Source organism: Pagrus pagrus (genome assembly GCF_965226575.1).
Source record: "Pagrus pagrus genome assembly, contig: HAP1_SCAFFOLD_51, whole genome shotgun sequence".
Taxonomy (NCBI): Eukaryota; Metazoa; Chordata; class Actinopteri; order Spariformes; family Sparidae; genus Pagrus; species Pagrus pagrus.
In genome coordinates, this window is record NW_028175412.1 from 133,346 (window position 1) to 161,270 (window position 27,925).

General features: G+C 43.1%; 1 protein-coding gene across 11 annotated transcripts in view; it reads left to right on the forward strand.

The window, feature by feature from the left end:
• Nucleotides 1-4,658: 4,658 nt before the first annotated feature.
• LOC311253833 (uncharacterized protein) overlaps nt 4,659-27,925 on the forward strand; it is a 48,627-nt gene continuing 25,360 nt past the window's right edge. For 7 of the 11 annotated variants that reach the window (XR_014621950.1, XR_014621951.1, XR_014621954.1 and 4 more), the window contains exons 1-3: nt 4,659-4,740; nt 6,654-6,816; nt 8,035-8,142. Coding sequence is in view for 3 of the 11 variants with exons in the window: in XM_084384311.1 (XP_084240437.1) it covers nt 8,111-8,142 (32 nt within the window). In the remaining 8 variants the exon portion in view is untranslated. Of the gene's footprint in view, nt 4,741-6,653; nt 6,817-8,034; nt 8,143-24,241; nt 24,365-27,399; nt 27,557-27,925 lie in introns of all 11 variants that reach the window. The other 4 variants (XR_014621948.1, XR_014621949.1, XR_014621952.1 and 1 more) reach the window with 2 other exon arrangements.

Here is a 27,925-nt window from a genome sequence, read left to right on the forward strand (position 1 = left end):
GTCACTAACATAGTTTATAACTCCATGGTATCATAAACTGTTTGATATAAATAATCTAAATTCAAATATACTGTTATATCCCACATTGTTATTTATTCAACTGAACATCACCCTGAAAGTTTTAGTGTAGCACAGAGTGTAGAAGATCAATTGACTACTGTGTTGTTGTTTTTCTTTACTTTTTCTACAAGTGGAGTTTTGTAGTGTATTCCTGTTAGTCATTATATTTCATATGACGTTGTGCTCAGAATGCCGAAAGGCCTTGAAATTGTAATTTCCTAGAGAAAGATATCTGTATACAGTAATTGATAAAATAAAATAATAATAAGTATAACCAGTATAATAATACTGGACCAGTACTGAGTGATAAACCTACACTTGAACCACAGATAATGATGATGGAATTAGTAAAGCTCATACCAACAATTGGAAAGTGTGTATGTTGCAGCTGCAGGTGTGCCACTGGAAGCACAATGACATCATGACTTGTAACCAGGCCACTCTTGTCCAGGTTCCCAAGCCTCCTCTGTACACCTCACAGCTCAACCGAGAGAGGCGTCACCATCAGAAGCAACGCTTAGCACAAGAAGCTCAGGTGTGATCCACATTAAATATTGATCGTTTATATTTTTTGCCTTGATGACAGAGATATACGGTGTTTTGTAGGCTAATGCTCACTGACATTGGACCTTAAATCTAGGCAAGCAGAAGTTCAAGTTTGTTATTGCTCAACACCTGTCATTGTTCACAGAGGGGATTTTGTTTCTGAGTCACTTTCTCTGTCAGGATGTAATTGGAATTCCAACTGATGGCCCTCTAAATTGATTAATTTGACTAAAGTTTAACAAACTTTTCTCCCAGCACAGTTGTTTCACATGTCAAACAAAGAAGAAAACAAATGAGTGACATGAGTTTGTTTGTCTTGCTGTTATTATTGTAAAGTCTGTCCACTTTGTCCATGCAGATGGTCCAGACTTAAATAGCCCAGTTTGAGATGAACAGGAAGAAACTGGTTACTTATGGCTTTGCTTCCTCATCAAGGCGAAAGAGAAAAAAACATTTCCATGTTAACATTTAAGTAGAATTATGTATTTTTTAAATTTAGTTTAAGGAGTTTTATAGCAATATTTACAATCATACATTAGAAACATGACATTATGTTTGATTAGAATATTTTTTATTCCAGTGGTCAGCCCTTGCCTGGAGACTTTGCTCTTCCTGGCAGCAGTCAGGGCTGTGACGCCTGTTCAGAAAGCAGCTGTACCAGGAGCGGAGAGAGAAGGATTTTCAGGAAGCTCTGGAGAGAGAGGTGGTGAGATAGGATGAATAAGGAGGAAAAGAAATCCTCTCTATTGTCACTTCGTATTAAGCATATTAAGCACAGGCTTGACTTTGTTAGTTTGTGCAGTATCATCAACAGGGTGTTAGGTATTATGAAGAGAGAGAGAGGGGCAGGAGGCGTAGTAAGACTATATGACCCATTACATGAACAATTATATGTTTATGCTATGTTTATGTTTAACAGCAATAACAAATTTAGTTAAGAATGCACAGATACTTGCATAAACACTGTTGGGACCCACAGATGAAGTCATTCATTGTGGATTTCAAAATGGACTCTGAACTGAACTCAGTGTCCCAGAATTCCCCATTCTTCACACCTAGGTGCAAAATTCAGCTTTGAGCTACTATTGGTCAGGGTGACAGACCCCCCTCTGATCAGAGAGTCAAAACTCCAGCGCCTTCCTTTGTTCTCTCTCTTCTCCACAAGCTCTCTTCTCCTCGCGCCTCTCTTCTCCTCCAACTTCTTATCCTCAAGGGCTCCTCTCCATCTCCCCCCCCCCACGGGGCTGCCTGCCCTCAAGATCTCTTCTGGGCCTCACTGCTGCGGAGAGCTGCAAGCTTCATTTGCAGCAGGCCCAAAGAACTTCTCCTCACTGCAGCGACACGAGGTCCTGCCAGTATTCCTGATCAGTTAGCACCAGCAGCTGCGACGCAAAGCTTGCCAGCTAACTTCACAATCTGAGGAACATCAAGCAAGTTAGCACTGAGCCGCTATCCCTGCAAAGGAAAGGAGCGAACCGTTTCCTCCTCTGCCGACTTTCATCAGTCCTTGCACAGCAAGAACAACATTCAACAATGGAATCCCAACGTTCTCCTGCAACCACCAGCACCTTTTCTTCAAAGACTGGTAACGTTGAACTGGGCTTAGATAGCATAGCATAGCACGGCTAAGCACAGGACTTTAAACTCTGGTTGATGTAATGCAATTTATGTGTGTCCACTGTTTGAGTGCTATTGTGATCTCAGGTCAGGTTATTGGTAGTTTGCTTTCCTAGACGGCTAATTTGACATTAGTCGAATGATGCTTCACACAGACTCAGGGTCTTTGCATGCAACAAACCATCTTCTATAACCTGGCATCACGTCACACACACACACACACACACACACACACACACACACACACACACACACACACATTCCTTAAGCCTGGAGCATATCACACCCACATGTGATATCAGTGACCACCATTGTTTCTTTGTTCTGCCAGACACACACTCACACACACACATACACATACACACACACCTGTATATAGTACATGTTAGTTAGTGTGTTTTCATCTTTGTGTTGAATAAAAGACTTTTTAACCCACATGTTGTCTATTTAATATTGTACAAGAGTGAATGTTGCCAACCTCTACTCTGTCAAGAGCTCCAAAATCCTTCGACCATTACTAGCTGTTATGGTGATATTGGTTGTAGTTATTAAATTAATTATTAATCAGAGTTACAAACAGTTTAGTACCTTTCCTGAGACTGATTTGGTGAATTGGCTATATTTTCCCTTCTTCAAGGGTGGTGCCCCAAGGTGATCTAATGTTAATTGGATCTTATTAGTAATCATAATTAATAATTGTCCCTGATAATCATTAATTATTATTGATAGCCAAATTTAACCCAAAACTCTTGCATGAAGCACTATATTATGGTGCCTCATGTGATGTGAGCACAACAACACTTTGCAAAGGATGATGGCTACAGTTAAGCATGGTTTCAGTGTTAAATACACAGTATGCTCGTCTTCATTTGTCCAACAATCCTAGAGCAGATTGTCGAGCAATTAAGTGTCAGACTCTGCGGTTATTTTCCACTTTTTTAGGAGATTTAGGGAGAAAATCACAAAATCAAACGTACATCCATACTAGCAGTTTAATGAGTTATTAATTATGGTGTGTCCATTGACAAACTAGGGAGATGATAAAAATATTCCTTTCTTTTTACTGAAACCTTTAAAGGAAAAGTTCACTCTAAGTCCGGTGTAGTTTCTTATTCCTCAAAGTGCAGCTGGAGACCCGCGGGGGTACCCTCCGGCAGCAATAATCCATATAACGAGCGTTAATGGCGTCTGAAACGAAAAGGTCCATAAAACTACAGAAAAACTTTGTAATATTCCTCCATACTGCTCTTCCGCTGCAATCCAAGTGTCCTGAAGTGGTGACATCCAGAGTTTACTCGAAACAACGTCATTTAGTACATTTTTCTAGCCTAAACAGTCACTATACTATATTTGTTTGGAGGCATGCTCCCGCGTTCACGCGAGTCTCCCTCACAGCGTTTGCACTACGGAAGCCGTGCCAAACAAAATCAACGAGACTCGCGATAGATACACACCTGTAGTTACATCCTCCATTAAACCCCAACTAGTGTTCACCCAAAGGCATGCGGGAGACTCCAAGGTCAACTGGAAGAAGTTTCTTTGGTCTGATGAGACCAAAATGAATCAGACTAGATGCTATGTTTTGCAGACACCAAACACTGAACATCACCACAAACATACCATCCCCCCTGTGAAGCATGGTGGTGGCAGCATCATGCTGTGGGGAGAGGGTTTAATGAATGAAGCAAAATATAGGGAAATCCTGGAGGACATCCTGATGCAGTCTGCAACTACTACTTGGGAGAAGATTTATTTTCCAGAAAGACAATGACCTGAAGCAAACAGCTAATGCAGCACAGAAATGGTTTAAAGACAACAAGGTGAATGTTCTGGAGTGGCCCAGTCAAAGCCTAGACCTCAGTCCAATAGAGAATTTGTGGCTGGACTTGAAAAGGGCTGTTCACACCCGACCCCCATTCAACCTCACAGAGCTTGAGCAGTTTTGCAAAGAAGAATGGAGTAAAATTGCAGTGTCCAGATGTGCAGGCCTGATTAAGATCTATCCACACACACACAGAGTCGGTGATTGTATTGAGGCCAAAGGTGCATCTACTAAATACTGACTTTAAGGGGCAAATACTTATGCAGTCACTTATTTTACATTATATATATTCAGTTAATTTACATCAATTTGTAGAAATCTGTTTTCACTTTGACACTGAAGAGGTTTTTTTTGTTATATATTTTTGTTTTGTATATATTTTCTATATTGTCCATGATTCCATTTCTAAAAGCAATGAAAAGCATGTTAATTGAGATATGAGATCTCAATATCTGCTCTTATGGCAAGCAAAATGATTTGTGACAAAGCCCCTGCAGACCAGACTAGGAAACCCGTTTAATTCGCTGAGTAGCACGTTACCTTCCCTTCATTAAATCGCCATTACATTGTCACTTCCGCCGGTAGGCTTTTAATGTGAAATCTAACAGGAAGTGGACTATCATACAACCGCCAGCGTTACAGCGCCGTGCCACCGCTGAAGTCGATGAAACAGGGTATAACAAGCAGCGTGTTCAGTAAGTACTAAGTATTTCATTAAAATATACAGTAGCGTAACCATGACAAGCCATGACAGTTTGATGCGTTGTGTAGCCATTTTTTATTTACTAAAACTGTCGGCTTTCTTGTTTAAAGGTCGCTTGCCGAACACAGGTGTATCATAAATTAGCACTTGCTAACACTCACAGTCAGCTTAAGACAGTTATCAGAGTTTTCGGTCACCAGGGTGGACTGACTCGTTAAAATTAAGGTCATTTGTATGTTCGGGTGTCAGTTATTTTATTTATTTTTTATATTTTATGTTTGCCACGGTAGGAATGTAGCGGCTATATTCACTGAGTCCATCACACCTGGTGTGGGGGGATGGGTGGTTGGTTTCGCAGCACAATGCACTTGACTTGATCGCAATTTGACCTGAAGTCATGCTTATGTGGGCTACGATAATCCAACCATATTGAAGTGGGCGACGAGGACGAGGCGCAGTTAATATCGAAGATTTAGTGTTGGTTGGTTATAGTCATTAAACAGTGTAGCAAGCCAGGTTTTGCTTAGAATATTAATTAAGAATGTAGTGGACGTGTAACCTAAATCATGCCAGTGGAAATCAAATTCAGAGAATATATGTATATATATATATATATATATCTCATAGAAGAAAATAATAAATGAACAATATGTTAAATGAAGGATTTGGGGCCCCCACTGTACTGATTGATTTCATTACACAATAAACTCAATATTTCACAACTAAGTTCAAGCTGGATTTAACAGAAATTGAGCTGGAATAGCACAATTAAAAAAAAAAAGAGATGGTAAAAATGGAATGTTTACGCTTGCTGTTTTTCAGTTTGCTAAGGGGAAGAGTCCATATGCTACTTGGGTAACATATTGTTTAAAACCCTGTAACCTTATTTTACTAGAACTGATGCCTAAGCTATCTCATTTTTTATTAATTTCTTTGCAGTTTGATCCCAATCTGAGTCATTTAATATTTAGTATCTGCCGATACCAAGTCCCGATCCGATACTTAGCCCAATATTTTCTTAGATAATACAGCTGCATTACGAAAAAAAACACCTGCATCCAAGCTGTTCTTAATAGCTTTTTTTTATTTTGTTGAAACAAAGTAAATACTTTCATATGGCTCTTTCTTATTCTGCATACCCTATTGCAACATTGGTTTTCATTAGTTTAACAAAAACAACAAGTAAACAAAGTCAGTAAGTAAACCCTGATCCTCTACCACAGAGGTGGGCTGGTTATCCAGAGCGATGAATTCAATGACCTCTGTAATATTTGTTGCCATGTCGCTGACTCGAGGATATTTCTTTTTCCTTTGGAAAGTATCCACGAGTGTTTGTTGCTTCGGTGCCTTTGCCTGTATTGCTTGAGTGAACTCGTGTTTTTGTTTATGTGCTAAACAGATAATAAGAATTTTTTATCTATTATTATTTATTGTTTCTAGAGCAGCAACAGTAAACAGCAGGAACATCACTATATAAACTAATATATCACTGGAAATGAGTCAAAATGTAGGTAAACATAAATACATATTCCTTAAAATCATAATATTGAGTGAAGTTTAGAAAGGATAAAGAATACAGACGTCAGTCAGTAACAGCCATTCACCCTGTCCTCCTCCCTCTGCTGAGGTGATGCACTGCCTGCATGTATCACCTCAGCAGCAGCTTCGTGGCTGAAAACATTTTTTTCTCATGTTGACCCTTTTCTTTAAGAGCCCCAGCATTTTCTTGAGTTTGACAGTATAAAGACAGGGCATGAGCACACCACTACCACTTTTTCATAAATTCAAATTAGTCATTATTCTCGCTCTTTATCTACAGTGTGTATTTTTTAATACATTAAGCAACAGATCAAAAAACAATTGTAGTGGACATAATTTTTTTTTTGTCTTATTTTTTTCTTTCAGGACGTGGTTTATTCACCCAAGGTTCATTCTGCAAAGGAGACTTTGTAGTTGAATACAGGGGAGATTTGATTGATGATGACAAAGCCCAGAGGAGAAGAAGCTCTTACCACTCCTCATGCTCTGCATTTTTGTTTGCATTCAAGTGGAGAGGGAAAACATGGTGGTAAGATTTTCAGTTACTATACTGCTTTATAGTTATATACATTGTTAAATTTGACATACAGGCTTGCACAATCAGTGATCGCCATTTTGCCATCTGCTAATATGATCCTGCAATGTAAATGAAATACATTTCGAAATGTATCAAAGTTAAAACAAATAATTGTATAGGACCTGTAGGAGACTATTTTCATTTCTGTAATATTTTCCCCCTCCCTTTACTTGTTTTTTTATCCTTTTTAAGTATTGATGCCCCAGAGAAGACGGTTTATTTGGGTGTTTAGTTAATGATGATGCTCTCATGGGTAACCACTTCTTCTTTTCTACTTTGTGTATGGACTTTTAACTTTGATGTGAAGCAAGACTTATTTTTTGTAAGATTTCTACATGTTTTATCCTGCCTTAGGACAACGGATAAAATTTAGCAACTGTGCTAACTCCGGCATATTTACATTGATGCTTTTCGCTGATATGTTGATTAATATGCATTGTCCTAATCAAATAGATAAATAAATAAATAAAAATGAACACAGACATCCAAATTGTAAGATGAAAAAAATTGATGTGGAAGGAAGACCACACTTGTGTGACATAAAGGAAGGTGAGGAAATTACATATGACTATGGAGGAGATGACTGCCCATGGCGAATGCAAGTTTGTGTCACAACTGCACAGTGTTTAAGTGTGTAGGGTTTATTGTCTCAGAATAACATGGTGGTTGAATGTAGCGTCATTTGAAAAATAAATGAAATCTAATCAATCTGTGTATGAATACTTTCACGAATTTGACATTTAGGACAGATCTGAACTTTAATAGACATGTTTTCCTTTGGCAGAAATATTACTCTAATCGGGGACATTCACAACGTCCCCACAATGCACTTTTACTCTGGTGTACGAGTACAAACTTTTTTTGTTTCTGATGACCTGGAGACAACTGGTCCCCATAAATGATGACAACGTGGTGTGTGAAATGTCCCCACTAAGCTTCTTGTTTTCAAGATGTGTGACAGCACACAATAGCTGAAGTAATTGTAGGAAAAATGCAGTAGAATTGGGTGTTTGTTTTCCTCTGAAGTCTGGTGTGTAGGCATGTCTTTATCTTTAGAGCTACGTCCTTAAGGAAATGTATTACTCTAATTGAATATTATTAGTGTTAACATCAAATTGACCAATTGCTTAACATATTTTTTATTTTTTTTCTTCCATGAAATCATTGCAGACGACCACAACCACAAGGGATGTTCCTCCTGTCACAGGCTCCAACCATGCTGTCGTTACAGAGATGGAGATAACTGATGCTTCTTGTCCACAGGACACTTATCAACAGGTACGTTCATAGTTGATGTTAACTTCTGGAGTCTCTGTGAGTCTTCTTTTAGTGCTGTTGTTATCTTTAAGCAAGTAAATGCAACAAGTAAGGTCATTATGAGGGAAATCTATTGTGAATCAGGTGAGCCATACAGTTTGATCTACTGCACCCATAAGGCAGATGATTTAAGGGACATTTAGGATAGATCTGAACTTTAGTAGACATTTTCCTTGGACAGAAATATTGCTCTAATCAGGGAAATTCATGACGTCCCCACAATGCACTTTTACTCTGGTGTACGAGTACAAACTTTGTGTGAGGTTTCTGATGACCTGGAGACAACTGGTCCCCATAAATGATGACAACGGGGTGTGTGAAATGTCCCCACTAAGCTTCTTGTTCTCAAGATGTGTGACAACTAGACTTTTAGTCAAGACTGCCTAAACCGAGACCAAGACACTACCAAGACCAGAGAGTATCGAGTACCAAGACCAAGGCAGACCAAGTCAAGACCAAGACTAGTTCAGCTCAAGACCGAGACCAAAAGAAAGCTATTTTTTTTTGCCATTTTGCATGAGTTGTAGAACATAAGCACCATATTGGGTTTAGCTGCTTAGTATAAATATGAGATTGTATTATTTCAACTACAGGCACAATAATACAGAGACAGTGCATGTATCATAATGCATCAAATATGTGTAGCAATTGCATGACCGCTATTTCTACACTATTTGAGGATTGACTTCTTGAGTGCTGTTAAGGACTGACATGACTATAGTCCCAAAGTCATCTAACAAAATAACAAGCCTCCAACACCACCCTGCACCTCAAAAAAAGTCTATGAGAAATATGTTATGATTTAAATTAAATATGATTTAAATTGTACTTAATTTGTAGATGAAACGTGAATTTTAAATATAAAAGATACACACAATTATCAACTTGAAATTGCATTATTTCCAATTATAGTAGCCAAATTACACCGTATAATATCAGCATCACTGAAATGGCATAGGCCTAATGCTTAATCAATCACAACGATATGCAAATATTATTCAAAGGCCAATGATGCCATATATTTATTCAAAGGCCATTATAAGCACAATGTTTCACAATGTTTTCACAATGTTTCCATGGAGGGTTTCCACACTGTCCAGGCTGACAGGGACTGCACTATGAGCGGTAAGCGCAAAGGAGGGGGGCTTGCTGTTTATGTGAACAACAGGTGGTGCAATCCTGGTCACATTACTATCAAAGACCGCATCTGCAGCCCGGATATTGAACTGTTAGCTGTGGCTCTCCGTCCCTACTATGCACCCCATGAATTCTCACATGCTATTGTCGTGGCTGTGTATATTCCACCGTCCACTAACCCGACGTCGGCATGTGACGTCATCCACTCGACAATAGCCGGACTACAGACTGCTCACCCGAGTGCTCTCATTATAATCTCGGGTGACTTCAACCATGTCTCCATTAAAAAAACACTCCCGAAATTCACCCAGTATGTGACCTGTAAAACCATAGAGGAGAAGACCCTGGACCTGCTGTATGCTAATGTAAAGGACGCATACACCTCCACGTCTCTCCCCCCACTGGGAAGATCAGATCACAACCTGGTGCTTCTCACCCCCTGCTATGTGCCTCTAGTGAAGAGGCTGCCTGTGACCACAAACACAGTGAGGACATGGTCAGAGGACTGCTATGAGGCACTGCAGGGCTGCTTTGAGGTGACTGACTGGAATGTACTCTGTGAGCCACACAGAGAGGACATTGATGGCCTTACGGAGTGCATTACGGACTACATTAATTTCTGTGTGGAGGGCATTGTCCCAGCAAGGACTGTGCGCTGTTACCCAAACAACAAGCCTTGACTTACAAAAGAGGAGGAGCTGAGGGACATTCAGAGGGACCTGAATGTCAAGATCAAAGAGGCTAAGGACGGCTACAGAAGGAAGCTGGAGTGGAAACTCCAGCAGAATAACATGAGGGAGGTCTGGAGTGGTATGAGGACCATTACCGGCTTCAGACCAACTAGCGGTGGAGCTGATGGTAGTGTGGCTAGGGCCAATGAGTTAAATCTATTCTTCAATAGATTTGACACTGCAGCCCTGGCCCCTGCTGGCTCTCCTGTTGACTGTCTCCAGCCACCACAGCTTCAGACCCCCCCTCCTCCTCCTGCTAGCACCCCATCCAACTTCTTGAGCACCTCACACCCATCCCCCACTCCTCACACCTACTCTGGCTCCCATGCTACCTGGCCTCCTCTCATTGTGGACTCCAACTCTCCCCCTCCTCGACCTGCACTGTTTACACCGCTTCATGTCAGGAGACAGCTGAGCAAACTCCCCGCCGGTAAGGCTGCAGGCCCTGACGGTTTCAGCCCACGGGTTCTCAGAGCCTGCGCCGAACAGCTCTGTGGAGTGCTTCATCGTGTCTTCAACATGAGCCTTAGCCTCCAGAAGGTCCCTGTGATATGGAAGACGTCCTGCCTCGTTCCAGTGCCAAAGACGCCGCAGCCCAGTGGTTTCTCGGACCGGTGGCACTGACGTCACATATCATGAAGACCCTTGAGAGACTCGTCCTGGAGCAGCTCAGGCCTATGGTCAGGCCGCACCTGGATCCCCTCCAGTTCGCCTACCGGCCCCGGATTGGAGTCGGGGATGCCATTATCTTCCTGCTGAACCGTGTCCACGCCCACCTGGACATGCCGGGGAGCACTGTGAGGGTCACTTTCTTTGACTTCTCCAGTGCTTTCAATACCATCAGGCCTGCTCTACTGGGTGACAAGCTGACGGCGATGCTGGTGGATCCCCCCCTTGTGTCCTGGATTGTGGATTACCTCACTGGCCGACCACAGTACGTGCGCTTGCGGAACTGTGTGTCAGATGCTGTGGTCAGCAACACCGGGGCTCCACAAGGGACTGTCCTCTCTCCTTTCCTCGTCACACTTTATACCACGGACTTCAGCTACCAGACAGATGTCCCCATTATGGACATCTAAATCTACCCAGCTCAAACCAAACTGGGGACAAGTAGTGGCGGCTCCAGAGATTTATTACTGGGGGGTCCATGGGGGGGGGCCGGATTGTTTATAGGAGGTGCTAGTGAATTCTGACACAACAAACACCAAAAAAATTATCTTAATAATAAGATTTATTGATCCCAGGTTAATATACTGTACATAAGGGTTTTGTGTTTTGCTTTACTTCAATTATCAAAACAATCATACAATCAACCCAGTATTTATGTCCCCTAACCAAATAACATGACGGCACAAAACAAAAACAGCAGCTGATCACCATCACTCCAAAACTAAATAGAAAGGGTTCCAGATCTTGTCCGACTTGTGTTTCAGGCTGTAACATGTAACATCATAAGCACTGTGAATTATTTTAACAAGCACCACAGAGAACATCTGTAGATTTACAAAATAGTGCAACTGTGAGCAGCAACAAATGTAGCACAGTATATAGTTAAATATACAAAGCCATCTAACAAAATAAACTGTTACAGGCTACATAACTTGTGTGTCACTCCTCTTGTGTGTCCTATAAACTCCTCTCCACTCCCATCCTCCTCTGTTCTCCCCTCCTTTTAGGGCTCCACTGAAACTAACAAACAATAAGTAGCATAATTCAGACCTGTCAAAAAAGAATTGTGTACTCACTAGTCATAAGAGAATGATCCGCCTGTTGTTGTGATTAGCTGCGAAGCGGTCAATGACTGCATCCACATCCAGTTCTTTGGTCCTTTTTGGAGCTGATTGCCAGCACACCCAGATTGCTGGTTCGGGCATCTCCACTTCTGTTCCTGAGGTAGGTTTTTAAACGCCGTAAGCAGGAAAAACTCCTCTCACATGCAGCTGATGTGATGGGCAGTGTCATGGAGATGCACACAAGTTTGCACAGGTCGACAAAAGCATCCTTGTATGTCCTCAATAGCACCAGCACATCATGGGTGGTGCTGACAACGTCCCCACTTTGTTTTTTCCTCACAATAAGTCTTTTTACCTGGTGAAGTTCTGCTCCAAGGTTTTCCTCCAAGACTCTATAGTGTTTAGCCATGGGCAAAAGGGCATTTTTGTCCATGAATGTCTTGTGTTTGGGGTTAACAGCTGCTGCTCCTTTCAGAATGTGGCAGCTTTCAGAAGAAAATCGCCTGTTCAATTCACTGATTAATCTGTCGATTACTGGGGAAAAAGCAGTGCTTGCAATAGTCATCTGAAGTTTCCAGTGGCTCTTTTGATCCTGTTTGGCTCTTCACCACAAACTCCAGCAGGTGGCGGGGCTGTTTTTTTCTCCTCACTTGTGGGCGCTGCATGTCAATGCTAAGTGACTCACACATGTCACTGGCACAGTCCCAGATTTTTGTCCATGTTTCAGCATTGCGTTTGTCATTGAGGGCATCAACAACTGCAAAGACCAGGTCAATGGCAGATGCCAGCTCCAAATCTGTGGCCTGTAGATGATCAGATAAGGTTTTTGTGAGACTAAATATGCTCTCCAGCATATAGATGTGCAGAACAAACTGTGCATCAATAAGTCCAATCAGTGATTTCGCTTCAGTAGCTCTATGAGCATTCGTCTGGTTGCTCACATCCACAAGAGTTGCTAAGATAGAAGGGATTGTTCTTTTTATTGCCCACAGTGTAGAATATTGGCAGGCCCATCTGGTATCTGATAGTCTTTTCAGTTCTGCTGTTCGTTTAGTGGGCTCGAGTTCTTGCTGTTTCTCCATGAACACCTTGTGTGTCACTGCCCCAGAAAAAAAGTTGTACAGCATCTGGACTGTTGCAAAGCATTCTGCAACTGGTTTCACATTATGCACACAGTCAACTAAAACTAAGTTTAGTCTGTGCGCTTCGCAATGGATGTAAAGTGCATGTGGCACTTCTTGGCGAAATTTTTCATGGACACCGTTGTTGCACCCGGACATGACAGATGCCCCGTCATAGCACTGTGCAATGCATGCATTTTTGTCTATGTTGCACTTAGCCAATGTCTGTTTAACTGACTTGAGTAAAGACTGTGCATCCAAGCCATCTGCAGGGATAAAGTCCAGAAACTCCTCATGAATGTTGTCATTATTTAGGTAACGCAGAACAACAGATATCTGCTCTTTCTTGCTCACATCTTTTGTTTCATCCACCATTAGAGCAAAGTGCTCTCCTAGCTTAACCTCGTTGCTTACTTGTTCTCTCACCATGCTGGACATAATATCAATCAGCTCATTTTGAATATCATGGTGCACATATTTAGCATTACCGGGTCCACTAGATAATTTCTTTGACACAGTACTGTCAAATTTCCCCAGCAGATTTAACAGTTCAAGGAAATTACCTCTGTTGGTGGACTGCTCATCCTCTCTGTGCCCCCTCTGTCCAATCGTTGACAAGCTGTAAACTGCAGTGACTCCACCACTGCTTGCATGTACTGCCTGTTTTCTTGTACAATCTTGCTACGTCCAGTATCAAGGTGCGTCAAAATCCTCGTCCCGCTTTTCTGTTTTTCCTTAAACTCACACCATCCTTCCATGGCTAGTCTGTGAGAAGCACTTGCATTGTGCTGAGCCAGTTTCTCTGCTCCTTTTCTCCAGTTTGTGAACCCGGCATGAGTGAAGCTCTTTTCTGTGTGACTCGGCCCATGGCCAAGGTGGTGGAAAAAATGCCTACAGGCATAGCAAATGGCCTCATCAATTGACAGCGAGTATTGCAGCCACGAATACTGTTTGAACCACAAGTAGTTTAAACTCCTTAAAGTTGGCTGGGAATGGGATCCAAATCTCTGACGCGTGTATGACTGGAGTTGAGGCCGCCTCGGTCCCTCTGCTGGGTCTTGGCTCAAATCCACAGGGCCACCAAGATTCCTGCCGCCCGTGACCACAGCTTCACCGCTCGTTGAAGCACGCCCTTCACTCTCGGCACCGTTCTCATTTTCGTGTCTGTTAGCATTACCTCCGGTCTCAGAGTCAGAGTCTGTTGTTGTTGGAAATAAACCCTCTGCGGATGCAGCAGTCGCCGCTGATTCCGCTGACGCCGTTCGTTAATGCCTCTTCCTTGTCTTCATCCTCCCCTTCATTCTCATTCTCCACGTTTGGCACCATCACTCTATCCTCCACGCTGGCGCTGGAATGTGTGTGTGAATCGCCGCAACCGCCATCGTCCACTCTCACTCGTTTTTTTGGGATAACGAAAGTAAATCGGTCCATGATGCTAACTCGCAAGCTAGCGGTTAATAGCCTACGCCAAGCAACGTCAAAAGGTCAAATGTAACGTGCCGTCTGCGTGCGAAACCAGCCAATCAAATCACGTGACACAATAGCAGCAAGGGTCATCATCATTTAAAAAAGTTATGCCGGTGGCGGCAAGGAAGAAGATCCGATGATTAAATGGCTCCTCGGGATCCCCCTGCTCCATGTTGATCCTTCTGAAGATCCCTGAGAACCTCTTCTCTAAAGACTTTTTTAGTGCTCTAACTATTGTCACAATCTGCGGCAGCTGCATCTTGTTGAGGTAAGTTCCAGGACGGTGGGGACCAACATGCTGATGGTAACCACAATATCTCCTTCTGTGAGGTCTGTTGCCTCAGAAAAAGGCTCAAGCAAAGTAAAAAGGTCTTTCAGCTGGGCCCATTCTCGGACTGAAAACGCAATATTATCTGTATCACATTCGCTGCACATTTCTGTGACAGCCCGGTGGTCAAGTCTGGTGAGAGCTTTTAACTGTCTTAAGGTGCTATTCCAGCGTGTATTGTTAGCTGCCGGGATAGATTTATTAGCCCCAAAGTGGGTCTCAAACATGTCTCTGACCTTAGAACTGCTGTGAAGCAGGGTTGTGAACTTGGTGGCCTTAGCAATGGCTCTTGCAATTACCTTCACTTCTTTCATGCCATCACTGACGACCAGTTGGAGCGAGTGTGCGAAGCAAGACAAGCGTTCACCTGATGACCATGGCTGTTCAAAGTCTTCTACGTCCTCCCACATCATTTCATCATCAAGGTCATCACTGTCACTTTCAGGTTGCTCTGAGTCTGGCAATCTCACTTTAAAGGATAAGTACCGTTTTTTACAACCTGGACCTTATTTCTGGCAAAAGATATGGTCATTTACTCACCCAGATAACTTTGGTGTCATTCGGCGTCGTTCGGACGAAATTAGATCCAGTGTAGCGGCGATATATCCATATAATGGGAGTAACGGGGCATCGACACACAGCCTCTATATAACGCATTATCTGCCACGAAACTAGTTCATTTCATCAATATTTTGTTATGAAATGCTAGCGCTATTAGCCTCTGAGTCCGGGCTCGTCTATTGTCAACATCCGGGGTCTGTAGGCTGATCTACTACCTCTGACCTGGAAGATGTCGTCTCTGAGCTGCGCGCGCACCCGCGACAGCGCGCCTTGTTTACCTGTAACTGCTGCTGCTAGTTTGACCCCGGATGTTGATAACGGACGAGCCCGGACTCAGAGGCTAATAGCGCTAGCATATCGTAACAAAATATTGATGAAATTAACTAGTTTCGTGGCAGATAATACGTTATATAGAGGCTGTGTGTCGCTGCCCCGTCTCTCCCATTATATGGATATATCGCCGCTACACTGGATCTAATTTCGTCCGAACGACGCCGAATGACACCAAAGTTATCTGGGTGAGTAAATGACCATATCTTTTGCCAGAAATAAGGTCCAGGTTGTAAAAAACGGTACTTATCCTTTAAGGGCCCGCTTCATGTTGGATATGTTATCCGTCAGAATGAAGCTTATTTTGTTGCTAATGCCATACTCCTCAACAATTTCATCAAATTCTGAGGTGATTCGTGTCTTGTACTTATTTGTACCTCGTAATACAACAAACGGACCAGAGACCAAGACGTGTAGTTGACTCTTTACTGAAGCATCACTTCCTATCTGAACACTTGCGCATGCGCGCTCATTACATATCCAAACCTGCTCACTACATCTCCCCCTTTAAACTGAGACTTTCCACTTCTTTATAGAAAACTGAAATCATATGCTATTAAAGCCTAATGCAGATTTTACCTTCTACGCAGGGGAACAGATGACATGTTAACCATCACTGTAAACATGAGCATATATGTAAACTGGTTAGATTAACTGGTTGATTTCAATGTTACATCATTTATCACATCTCATTTTCTCTTTTTTTTTTTTTTTTTTTTTGAACATTAAGGTAAGTACATAACCTAACTGAGAGGTAGGGTAGACTGCCTGATCCTCTCTGTTGTGGTATGGAGTTTATTCTGCTCCATGTATACACACAACACTAAACTACAAATTCAGTCTTTTCACAGGCTTGACTTCCCTGCCAGCCCTGGTGTGTTGTGCAGAGTCTGGCTGGTCCTTAGACGATGAAGGCACCACTCTCAGGTGAGAACGGTTTCTCCGGAGACTGCCGGTGGAGGTTTGAACCACATAAGAGCGTGGTGTCCCTGCTGAGCCAGAGACGACTCCTGTGTGTGTTGTGTTCCGTATCCAAACCTTCTGACCTGGCTTGAGAGGTGGTGTCTCCCGTGCTCTGTGTCGTCTGTTGTATCCCTCAGCCTGTTGTCTTTTCAGCTCCTGGTCTTTCAACTCAAAAGCCCTTAAGTCCGGCCAGGCTGGTGTGAGGGTGTTTGGACTCACCGGAAGGGGTGTTTGAATGTTTCGCCCCATCAGGAGCTGTGCAGGTGATACTCCATGAGCAAGAGGAGTTGCTCTGTACGTCATGAGTGCTTTGTGAGGGTCCTCACTCTTCTGCAGCAAGGCTTTGACAGTTTTTACTGCCCGTTCAGCTTCCCCGTTGCTTTGTGGGTAACGGGGGCTACTGGTTACGTGTTGAAAGTTGTAATCCTTAGCAAAATCTGCAAACTCAGTGGCAGCAAACTGTGGTCCGTTGTCTGTGACGAGTGTATCCGGCACTCCGTGGCGGCTAAAGATGGCTTTCATCTTCTCGATCACAGCTGTTGCTGAAGTGCGTGTAAGATTGACAACTTCAATGTAACGTGAATAATAATCAATGACAACTAAGTACTGACCCTTCTTCCACTCAAATTAGTCAGCTGCTAGCCGCTCCCAAGGGCGTGAAGGCAAGGGTGTGGTTATCAGAGGTTCTGTGGCATTTTGACACTCTTTAGCGCAAATTTCACACTGACGTACTTTCTCTCTGATTTGTGTGGTCAGCCCTGGCCACCACACTGATTCATGCGCCCTGGCCATGCATTTCACCATGCCTTGATGACCCTGGTGTAGTTTGTCCAAGATGTCGTTTTGCATGCTTAATGGGATCAGTATCCTGTTTCCTTTCATTAGCAGGCCATCTACCATCAGCAGGTCATTTCTGTATTGCCAGAAGGGCTTTAACTGTGGTGCCGAACTGTTTCTTTCCCACCCTGTGTGGATCAGGGAGGACAGCTGCTTACACACGGGGTCTTCCTCCTGAGCTCTCCTTATTTGTAGCAACTTCTCAGGTGAGGCTGGGAGCTGCTGAATGACCTCCTGGATATGAGCGTTCACGTCATTCTGAAGCACAAGGTCATCCTCTGTTGCTGTCGACTGTAGTGGCGCTCTTGATAAAGCGTCGGCTGCCACTAGGTTTTTTCCTGGTACGTGTATGATCGTGTAGGAAAAACGCATAAGTCGTAACCTAAATCGCATGATGCGAGGTGGGACGTCATCAAGCGGCCTTGAGCTGAGGAGACTGATCAACGGTTTGTGATCTGTTCGCATCACAAAGTGCAGACCCAGGAGGTAAGTCTGAAATCTTTCGCAAGCCCAGGTGACTGCAAGGGCCTCCTTCTCAATTTGGGCATATCTGCGCTCTGTCTCAGTCATACTGCGGGATATGAAAGCCACTGACCTCCAATCTCCTGAGTCTTGAAGCTGAGACAGCACCCCTCCTAACCCATACGAAGAGGCGTCTGCTGACACTCTTGTCGGTTTGTCTGGGCTGTACTGGGCAAGGACAGCAGATGAACTGAGCTCGTCTTTCACTCTATCAAATGCACTCTGCTGCGCTGCTCCCCACATCCACATGTTTTCTGCTTTCAGGAGTTCTCTAATAGGTCCTGTGAGCTCTGCAATGTTAGGTGAGAACTTTCCCACATAGTTGACCATTCCCATGAAGCGCTTCACATCGGACACGTCTGTCGGTGGTGGCATCTCCCTAATCGCTCTGATCTTCTCTGGATCTGCATGTATGCCTTCTGCACTCACAACATGTCCAAGAAATTTGACCTGCTTCACGGCAAACTGACATTTGTCATTTAGAGTGAGGCCATGCTGCTGCAGTCTTTGCAACACTTTATGCACTCTCTCATCATGTTCTGTGGGGGTGGCACCGAAAATCAGGATGTCATCTGCATGACATAAGGTTCCCTCCAGGCCGTCCAGCAGTTGCGTCAATCTCTTCTGGAAGTGCTCAGGGGCCGACGATATACCAAAAGGGAGACGATTAAAGCAATAACGACCAAAGGGCGTGATGAAGGTGGTGAGTGGGGCTGAAGCTCTGTGCAAAGGCACCTGCCAAAAACCAGCAGTGGCGTCCAGTTTGGAAAAAATTCTAGCTCCGGCTAGTTTAGCTAGTGTTTCATCAACTGCTGGAAGAATATGTCGCTCCCTGCACACATTTTCATTCAGGCGGGTTAGGTCAACGCATATTCTAATTTTTCCATTTGGTTTTGGTACTACAACCATACCTGAGCACCACTCTGTAGCTTCCTCTATGGGAGAAATAACACCCATTTCCTCCATCCTTTTTAACTCTTCTTGGACTTTTCCCCTTAATGGCAATGGCACGCGACGTGGCACAGCGAGGGCAAAGGGAGAGGCATTGTCTTTTAGTTTAATTTTGTATTCTCCCTGTAGCTTACCTAAGCCAGTGAAAACTCTGGGATATTGTTCTTTGTAGCTTGTTTCCGCTGTTGTGATAGCCTGTACTGGATTGAGCAGGTCAAGGTCTTGTATAGCAGGTAATCCCAGCAAAGGAGTCACTAAACCTGGCACAACGTACACCTGCTGCTTTGCTACAGTTCCATTATGGCTAATCTCTGCAGTAAAATGTCCGTTTACCTCTATGGGAGCGTTGCTTGGTCCACACAGTCTTTTGGTTGTCGGTAACAGCCCCCCGTGTAGCTTTTTTGAGTACAAGCGTGCTGGGATAGCTGTCACTGCGGCGCCCGTGTCCAACTTGAACACCATCTGCTGGCCATTCACTGCAACTGACTTCTGCCAACATGTGTCGGATTTTGTACAATTCACTGTGCCCAGGAACAATGACTCAACTCTCTCATCCAAGTCACTTTCTTTAATTTCCTCCATTCTCATTTTAGTTTTACAGACAGCGGCGAAATGTCCCTTTTTCTTACATTTCTTGCACTCAGCAGTGCGGGCGGAACATGCATTGAATGAGTTTTCATGTATCCTTCCACATCTGCCACATTTATCATTTGCATAATTTTGCACTGTTCTTTCCTTCGGCTTAAAGCCACTCTTCCCATGTGGGGAGAATTTCTGTTTGAACTTGAATCCAACTGCATCCATGTTTGCCTCAGTGGCATCAGTGCTACTTCTTAATACAGGCTGTTGCTTTTTAATTTCCTCACTTTGTCGGATTTTCGTCGTAGCTTTCACAAGAGTTAGCTCAGAATCTAGCTGTAATTTCTCTGAAAGTGCGTGGTCTTTGATACCTACGACAAGGCGGTCTCTGATCATCTCATCTTTGAGAACTCCATACTGGCAATGCTCAGCCATTTTATGCACAGCTGTAATAAACGCTTCTGCCGTTTCTCCGGGCTCCTGGCGACGTTTGTTGAATTTAGCTCTCTCGTAGATAACGTTATGCTTGCAAATGAAATGCTTGTCAAACGCTTCTTTTACTTTGTCATAGTTTTTCTTGTCCCCATCCGACAGTGCTAACGTGTTCAGAACATCATCCGCCATATCTCCCATAGTGTACACTAGGGAGTTCACTTGATACTCTTGACTTTTTTGATTAAGTTCTGCTGCTATGCGGAATCTTTCAAAGCGTCGGCTCCAATGTGGCCAACTACCAAAGTCTCCGAAGTCAAATGCTTCTGGTGGACTAATCGAAAATAGAGAATCCATTCTGTTTTACTTTCCGAAGGCTCCCCTCTGTATCATTGACCGATGTTGTGTCAACGTAGCTTCACGTTAGCTCTGCTAGTTCACTCACTTCACTGGAGTTGGCGAAAAGTTCTCTTCCCGTCGGTAAACTGCAACGAACCTTCCGTTTACTTGCGTCGGGTAGTTGCTTTCTTATCAGAGGCGAGGACGGTCACTTCTGACACCATGTCTTGTACTTATTTGTACCTCGTAATACAACAAACGGACCAGAGACCAAGACGTGTAGTTGACTCTTTACTGAAGCATCACTTCCTATCTGAACACTCGCGCATGCGCGCTCATTACATATCCAAACCTGCTCACTACAATTCGTTCACCACAGTGCTTCCCTGTGAAATGCCGACAATCCAGCAGAAAGGATTTTTAACTGTAGGAGTCCTTGTCTTCGCAGGCAATATGCGCAGTAACCCCAAGGAAGGAGCGAAGCCTCCTGTCAGACCAGAGGTCGGTTGTAAGCGCAACACTTGCCTGAGCTTCCACCGCTTTGATGATGTCATCCTTAACCTTACTGACTAGATAAGGTATCTGCTTCTCTGTCAAGCTGGTCCTAGACACAGGAGTGTATTTGCAGTCTATGACAGAAAGAAAGTGTCTAAAATTTGGATTTTCTACTAGAGACAGGGGCAGAGAGCATCCAATGACATGGTCCTGGAGGATGGCTTGTGTAATGGCCTGTTGCCTGGATGAATGGGCATATAAGTGGATTCTTTGTGCAAAGGAAGGTATTGTCTGCTGTGTGGTGTCTGCCATTGCCAGTGATGCAGGTCCTGCTTTGTACTCCAAGTACCTGCAAAATAGGGAAAGAGACATCTGTAAGACATCTGTTCATATTCAACCACAACCAACTGTCTTGCAAGTGATATGAAAATTAAGTGTACAGTCTGTAAGGGAAATTCTCCTTTGTGAGGTTGAGAGTTGCTAAATCTCAGAAGAATTGTAGACTCAGCGTGATGAATCGGATCTCTTTAATACATGCAGCATGGAGCGAAGACCTGAAGTGTTCTCTCCCGTCTTCCAAATGTTTCTGACTTAAACACAAAACAGAGTGGGGGGTTACAACATTTCTTCCCAGAACAATGACCCCTTGATGTTTGGTGGATCGTCTCTTTCCCAGGACAGTGACCCTTTTGATACTTCATTAGAATGTAAATTTCATCTACCATCTATCTTCCTGTAACACCCCAGACGAGAGGCAATTGTCTCTCGTCTGACTCTGACACTTACGGCAAAAGGGGTTTCTCCCCTTTTGCTCTCACATCCTGATATGGTGTTTACAGTATATTTCTTACTCAATGGAAAACTATTTAATTTCTCACAAGTCTAAACATCAGGTCTTTGCATTATGAAACCTAAATCCAATCCAGTATGACACATTAACAGATCATCTCTGTATTTGACTTCATCTTTTTGCATAACTGCAGCACTATGCCTGCTCCTCCTGTCAGCCAACTAACTCATGTGTATTGCTGCTGATAAGAAATGAAACCAATCTTAACAGAAAATACACTTCTGCTCTATAAGGTCTGATGTTGTTCTCTACAGAATCTGTAGCTTAAACCATTCTGCAGCTGTAGTGGCATGATAGGCTCATAGGGCCACACAGAAGTGGACTTAACCGTGTTAACCACATCACACATTATACATACATGTACCATAAGGCTGTGTGTGTGCGCGCGCTCTCACGGATTGACAGACTGTGTGCAGCGACACTGTGCCGTACTGTATCCACCCCCCCCCTTAAGACAGTGATGAAAGCCATGATCCCAAACAAAGAAAATACTTTCTTTATGTTGTACTGGATGACTGCGGTATGGAGAGTCCCACCATATGTGACGGCACAACACCTGACTTGGACATCAACTACATCGCATCTGTCACCACTATTGAAGAAGAACCCTGCTCAAGTCAGGACCCCAATGGCAGCGTAGTTGTTGGTGCTTTCCAAAAAAAAATGGCAAAAGAGTCTACAATAAGAGACACTTCTGTGTCTATTGCAGTAAGCCATATGCCAAAATTGCAAGGCATCTTGAAAGTGCACACCAAGATAAAATGGATGTGTCAAGAGCTCTTAGCTTTCCAAAGGGATCCAAAGAGAGAAAACAACAGCTAGAATATATTCGTCACAGAGGCAACTATGTTCATAATGCTGCTGTCATGGAGTCAGGGAAGGGGCAACTTGTCCCATTGAAACAGCCACCAAAAGAAGTGCAGGCAACTGATATCATGAGCTGTGCGTACTGCCAAGGACTCTTTACAAGAGAGGTTCTGTGGCGACATGTGCAAATTTGTAAACTCAAGCCTGGGTCAATCAAACCAAAGCCCGGAAAGAACCGTGTTCAGGCTCTGTGTACATACACAGGTCTTGTGCTTTTGCATATGAACAGGCACTTGTGGGAAGTTTTCAGTGCTATGAATCCCAGTCCTTTCAAAGAAATTACAAAAAAATGACCGCGTGAGTTTGGAGAGCACATGCTCAATAAAGGTGGGATGACAGCAAAAAATCAACAGTGCACTTGAGAAAAAATGTGTGAACTGGGACGACTGCTGGCTAATGCCAGGAAATTTACATATTTACATTACACAATTTACAATAAAAAAGATGGAGGATTTTATTAATTATACCTAGAGTTGGTCAGAGCTGTCAAAGTGACATGCGGCTATGAGAGCAGCACAAACACTTTTGCCATTCCGTTACTTGCAACTAAACTTGGAAACTCTGGTAAAAGTCAGTAAGCTCATCAAAGCTCAGGCGCTAATATCCAATGATCAGGAACTTGTGAAGCATGCCACAGAATTCCAGCAAGTGCACAGTGAAAAGTGGAATGCAATGGTTTCTGCAACAGCACTGAGGAACATTGTTGAAGCCAAGTGGAATGCACCAACTGTAATTCCCTTTACTGAAGAAATTCAAAAAATGCATCGGTTTCTAAATGACTTCCAAGGTGAATGCAGTGGTGCGCTGTCCGAACGTCCTTCTACAAAGGCCTGGATAGATCTGGCAAAGGTCTGTTTAAAACAAACCCTGCTATTCAACAGATGCAGGGAAGGATGCATTTTTGTCAAGGGACACATCTGAGCCCCATGAGGATTTGAACTGGGCACTGTCTGCAGAGCTTTTTTCCACCTCAGACATTTCTCAACGATTATCATCAGAGGAAAGCGAGGCAGACCAGTTCCAATTCTTCTGACTTAAAAAATGCTCTGTGCATTAGACATCCTTGAGAGGCTTGAGGGGTTCTTAAAGACAATTGTTACATGTTTGCGAGACCTGCAGCTATGTCACACTTCCATGGTTCAGACTGCATTCGTGGCTTTGCAAATGCGTGTGGTGCAAAGTGTCCCAAGGCATTGACATCAACCAAACTGTGAAAGCATTCTGCGACCCTTTCAACAGTCCTGAACAAGACAGACACGGAGATGGACCAACTGGCCAACTTTCCACGACATCAGACTACATCGTGAGTTCTATCGACTCGCTGAGAAGACGCTGCAACTCGCGAAGATCAGCAAAGTTTTTATGGCACTTGAGCAGGAAAGATTGGTCGAGTTCCATGACAAGAATTTGAATGAAATCACAATTGATCCAAATAGTATGTTTGATTTCCATTCTCCTTTGTCTACCATTCTTTTTGTTTGACCAGATTTATAAGCTTGGTATGTCTCCTGCAGACAAAGTTCTGGGTAGTGTTGATAAAGATGGGTGCAGAGAGGAAGGAAACCATTCACCTTCTATTGATGGTATTTTTTATTTAGTTTTTAAGTAGGTTGTTGTACCATTTATTTTTGTCTCATATTCAAGATGACGTCTTTTATGGTACATTTCCTCACAACGTTCAAATACATTTGCAAATGAACACAAATATAGAATTTTAAAACTTTAATCTTTTATGGCACTGAAGTGTTTTGACACTTTATGGTCAGCATTGTTACAGCACAACTGAAGAACATATCTGACTAAATTATGTATTTCAGCAGAAAATAATGTTGCAGGTAATGAGGGGGATAACATCCCACTAACACGCAAGAGACGCAAACAACCATCAGCAGAGGATGGCGCATATTCTGGAGATGGTGCTGTAAGACCTTCTTGCAAAGGTGAATTTTTACACAAGATCAGTAGATGAAAAGCGTTTGAAAATAAACAAAAGATTCCTTCCATCTTTTCAACCCTGAGTTTGGGGGTGCAGAGGCATTGTTGCTGATCAGGTAGAATAAAACAGTCACAACCTGGTATAGTTTACTGCAACCATTACTTTTACTGAAAATATTTGAATTACATTATCCCAATTCTGCTTAAATTCTTCAGTAACATTTGCAGTGAAAGATATTTCCTTGTAAGTGTGATATTATTTATTTTACTTTAAGTATAGGTAAAGTAAAAGATCAGAATACTACGCCCACCACTTCAACCAAAAATATAGAAATATAGACACTGCATTGGCTGCTGGATTGTACCTCAACGTCGCCGCCATATTTGACCTGGCAAAGACTCGCCTGTGCACGAATACAAATAAACAAGGGAACTGTGGTTTTTCTGGGTGAAAAGTGCTATAGCATTGTAATTTCTCAACTGGTTTTGAGAGTAGTAAAAAAATAGTAATAAACCATTGAATATAAAAATGGCTCATTGAAATTAGTTGAGAAATTCAAATGTTATAGTGCTTTTTAATCATAAAAAGCTCTGTAAGCTTTACTTATATACATTTACAGGCCAGTCTTGCCCAGTCTGATATGGTGGCGAAATTGATGTATTGCGGTAATAAACCAAAGTCAGTGCAGCATGTACATGTACATGCCTTTTGTAAGCAACATTAACACGTCAGACTAAATAAGAGCTTGAGTCCCTGTGAGCTTCAATAGATTAAACAGTGTTTAAAAGATTGGTTAATTGAGCCTTTTTTCAGGTAAATACTGGATGTAATTCAGTGACAGTGAAGAAGTTGATTGTAAATCAGTTCTACAACATTCAAATGCATTTGCAAATGATGAATGCAAATACAGAATTTTAAAACTTGAATCTTTCATAGCACTGAAATGTTTTGACACAATTTTTTTTTTTATGGTCCGCATTGTTACAGCACAATTGAAGTATTGTCTTGTGACGAAGAGGACATCGTCACCTTGCTTTGCACACATGGCACCACGCACTTTGGACTGAGTGTGACTACAGTTTAATAATTGCACAGACACTTTAAGAGGAGCACCAGCACTTTATTGGAGATTTGCACAATACATTTTAACACTATTTTTTGCACATTTGTATGGATATGTTTATCGTATTTATTGAACGTTTATTGTCCTTGGTCGGGTCTTGGTATTGCAGGTGGGTGCTGTGTGTGCCACGCAGCTCCACCTAGAGCAGAGGGACAGAGGGTTAACAGTGCATAATAATTGTTAATTGCTTCAACAAGGAGCTAAGCTAAGAATTTGTATTGTGTTGCTCAATAAGTGCATGCAGTGAAGAAGTCAAGTGTGTTGTGTACTCACCAGTCTTGTCTTCGGGGTGTGCAGTCAAAAGGCTTCCCCCAGTAAAAAGGTAACCAAGCGTAAATTGGTGTGGGGGTGGTGGATGTGTGTATTGTATTTTAGTAAATGTAATATGAAGTGGGATGTGTATTTTTTTTGTTAGGGGAGGCAAATGAGGGTGTGTATATAGGTTACTGATTAGGTAGTGTAAATATAGGAATAAAAATGGTGGATTAAACATGTTGATAGGCAGTGGATCCCTGTGGATGGAATCTTCCAGGGTCATTAGCTGTGACACCAGCTGTCGTACTGATGTGTTTATGCTGTTTGCTGAGATGGAGGAATAAAGAACCACCTCTGTGACCCACCTTAAACCTGCCTGTAGATCATTTTTTGCTGCACCATCCAGCCGTAATTGTGGTCATTCTCACAAGTGGTGTCAGAAGCTGGGGCCCACGTTACAGCAAAGGATGCCAAGGCAGGGGAAGAAAAATGTCCAAGAAGAACCAGATGAGGGGCCCTGCGGAGCAGGTGCTCCAGACACCATGACGGATGCTAAAACAGAAGACAAGCTGGATGAATTAGCAGGTATGGTGAAATCACTCATGCGAGCACAAACGGAGAGAGACCAGCAAAGAGAGAAAGAGTCCTCACTTCAAGAACAGCAATGGAGACGCATGCAGTATCAAGTCTCCCAAATGCAGCAACAAGTTAACATGAGGAGAGAAGAACAAAGAACAGAGCCGGACACTATGGATGAGAGTCAGCGCCCACAAATAAATGATGAAAATTATGGTGATTTTGATGACCCAGATGAAATGATGAGCCAGGCAAGTTGGGTTGTCAGACAGAGGGAACTCAAGCTACTGCCATTATGTCCAGATGATGACATTGAGCATTTCTTAACAACATTTGAGAGAATGGCCCAGGTTTGTCACTGGCCTAAAGATGGATGGGCTGTGCGTCTGGTCCCTCTGCTCACCGGCAAAGCCCGCAGTGCTTGTGTTCTGATGGACATGAAAGAATCTGAAAGATATGAAAAAGCTCCCCAGACAAGAGGACATCTTCCAGACCCGCTGCATCCGGAAGGCTAAGAGAATTACCAGAGACAGCACACACCCTGGTCACTGCTTCTTTGCCCCGCTGCCCTCAGGAAGGCGCTACAGAACACTGAGCGCCCCCACAACAAGACTAAAAAACGCCTTTACCACAGAGCTGTTACACTACTGAACTCCACCCCCCTCCCACACTGAAACCCCCCCCCCCATCAACACACACTTACACACACACATTGCACTACTGGTCCCTTTAAGGCTTGGACTTCTTTGCACACATTTTAATTATTGTTATATTGTTGATTGTTTTCTTTATATTTTTATATTTATTTATATGTACAAGGCAGCTGGAAGGCTACTCCAACAAAATGTCATTGCCTCGACAATGACAATAAAGACTATTCTATTCTATTCAAAGTTAAAGCAGCAATTCTGGCAAAATATTAAATTACACCTGATACTTACTGCAGAAGATTCCGGTCCCTCAAGTTTGAGCCTGGTGAAACTCCAAGAGAGCTGTATGTGCATCTAAAAGACCTTTTTTGCAAATGGGTTAAGCCAGAGAAATCAACAGTTAAAGAACTAGTTGACACTATTATTCTTGAACAGTTCCTGAGGATGGTCCATGCAGAGCTGGAGATCTGGATCAGAGAGCATGACCCCAAGACAGCAGAGGAAGCTGCACGCCTGGCCGGCATCGTCACATCAGCCAGAAAAGGAAGCTGAGCTGCCACCTTTGGCTGGGAGAACCACCAGGTCCATTCAAGTAAGTCCTCTGGGGGTAAACAGGGGCTTGGTCAAGTCACGAGGTAGATGGTTTTCAAGTGATGGGCAGTTTACTCCCCAGGCCACAAGCTATGCTAAAAGTCGATGTCAGGTGTTACCACTGTAATGGTTTAGGGCATAGAAAACCATTTTGCCCAGCTTTGAGCCACACTAAACCATCTTTCCTTTATTCTGCTCCAAGGCCAGCTACAGTGGGTACAGTGAGGGACGCAGGCCATGCAGCCCCAGTTCTGATCAATTGAAAGCGTGAAATAGCATTACTTGACTCTGCAGGTTTTCAGACTGTAGTTTTGTCCGGTTTGGTCCCCAGAGATAAATGGAGTAAAGACAGATCACGGATAAGCTGTAT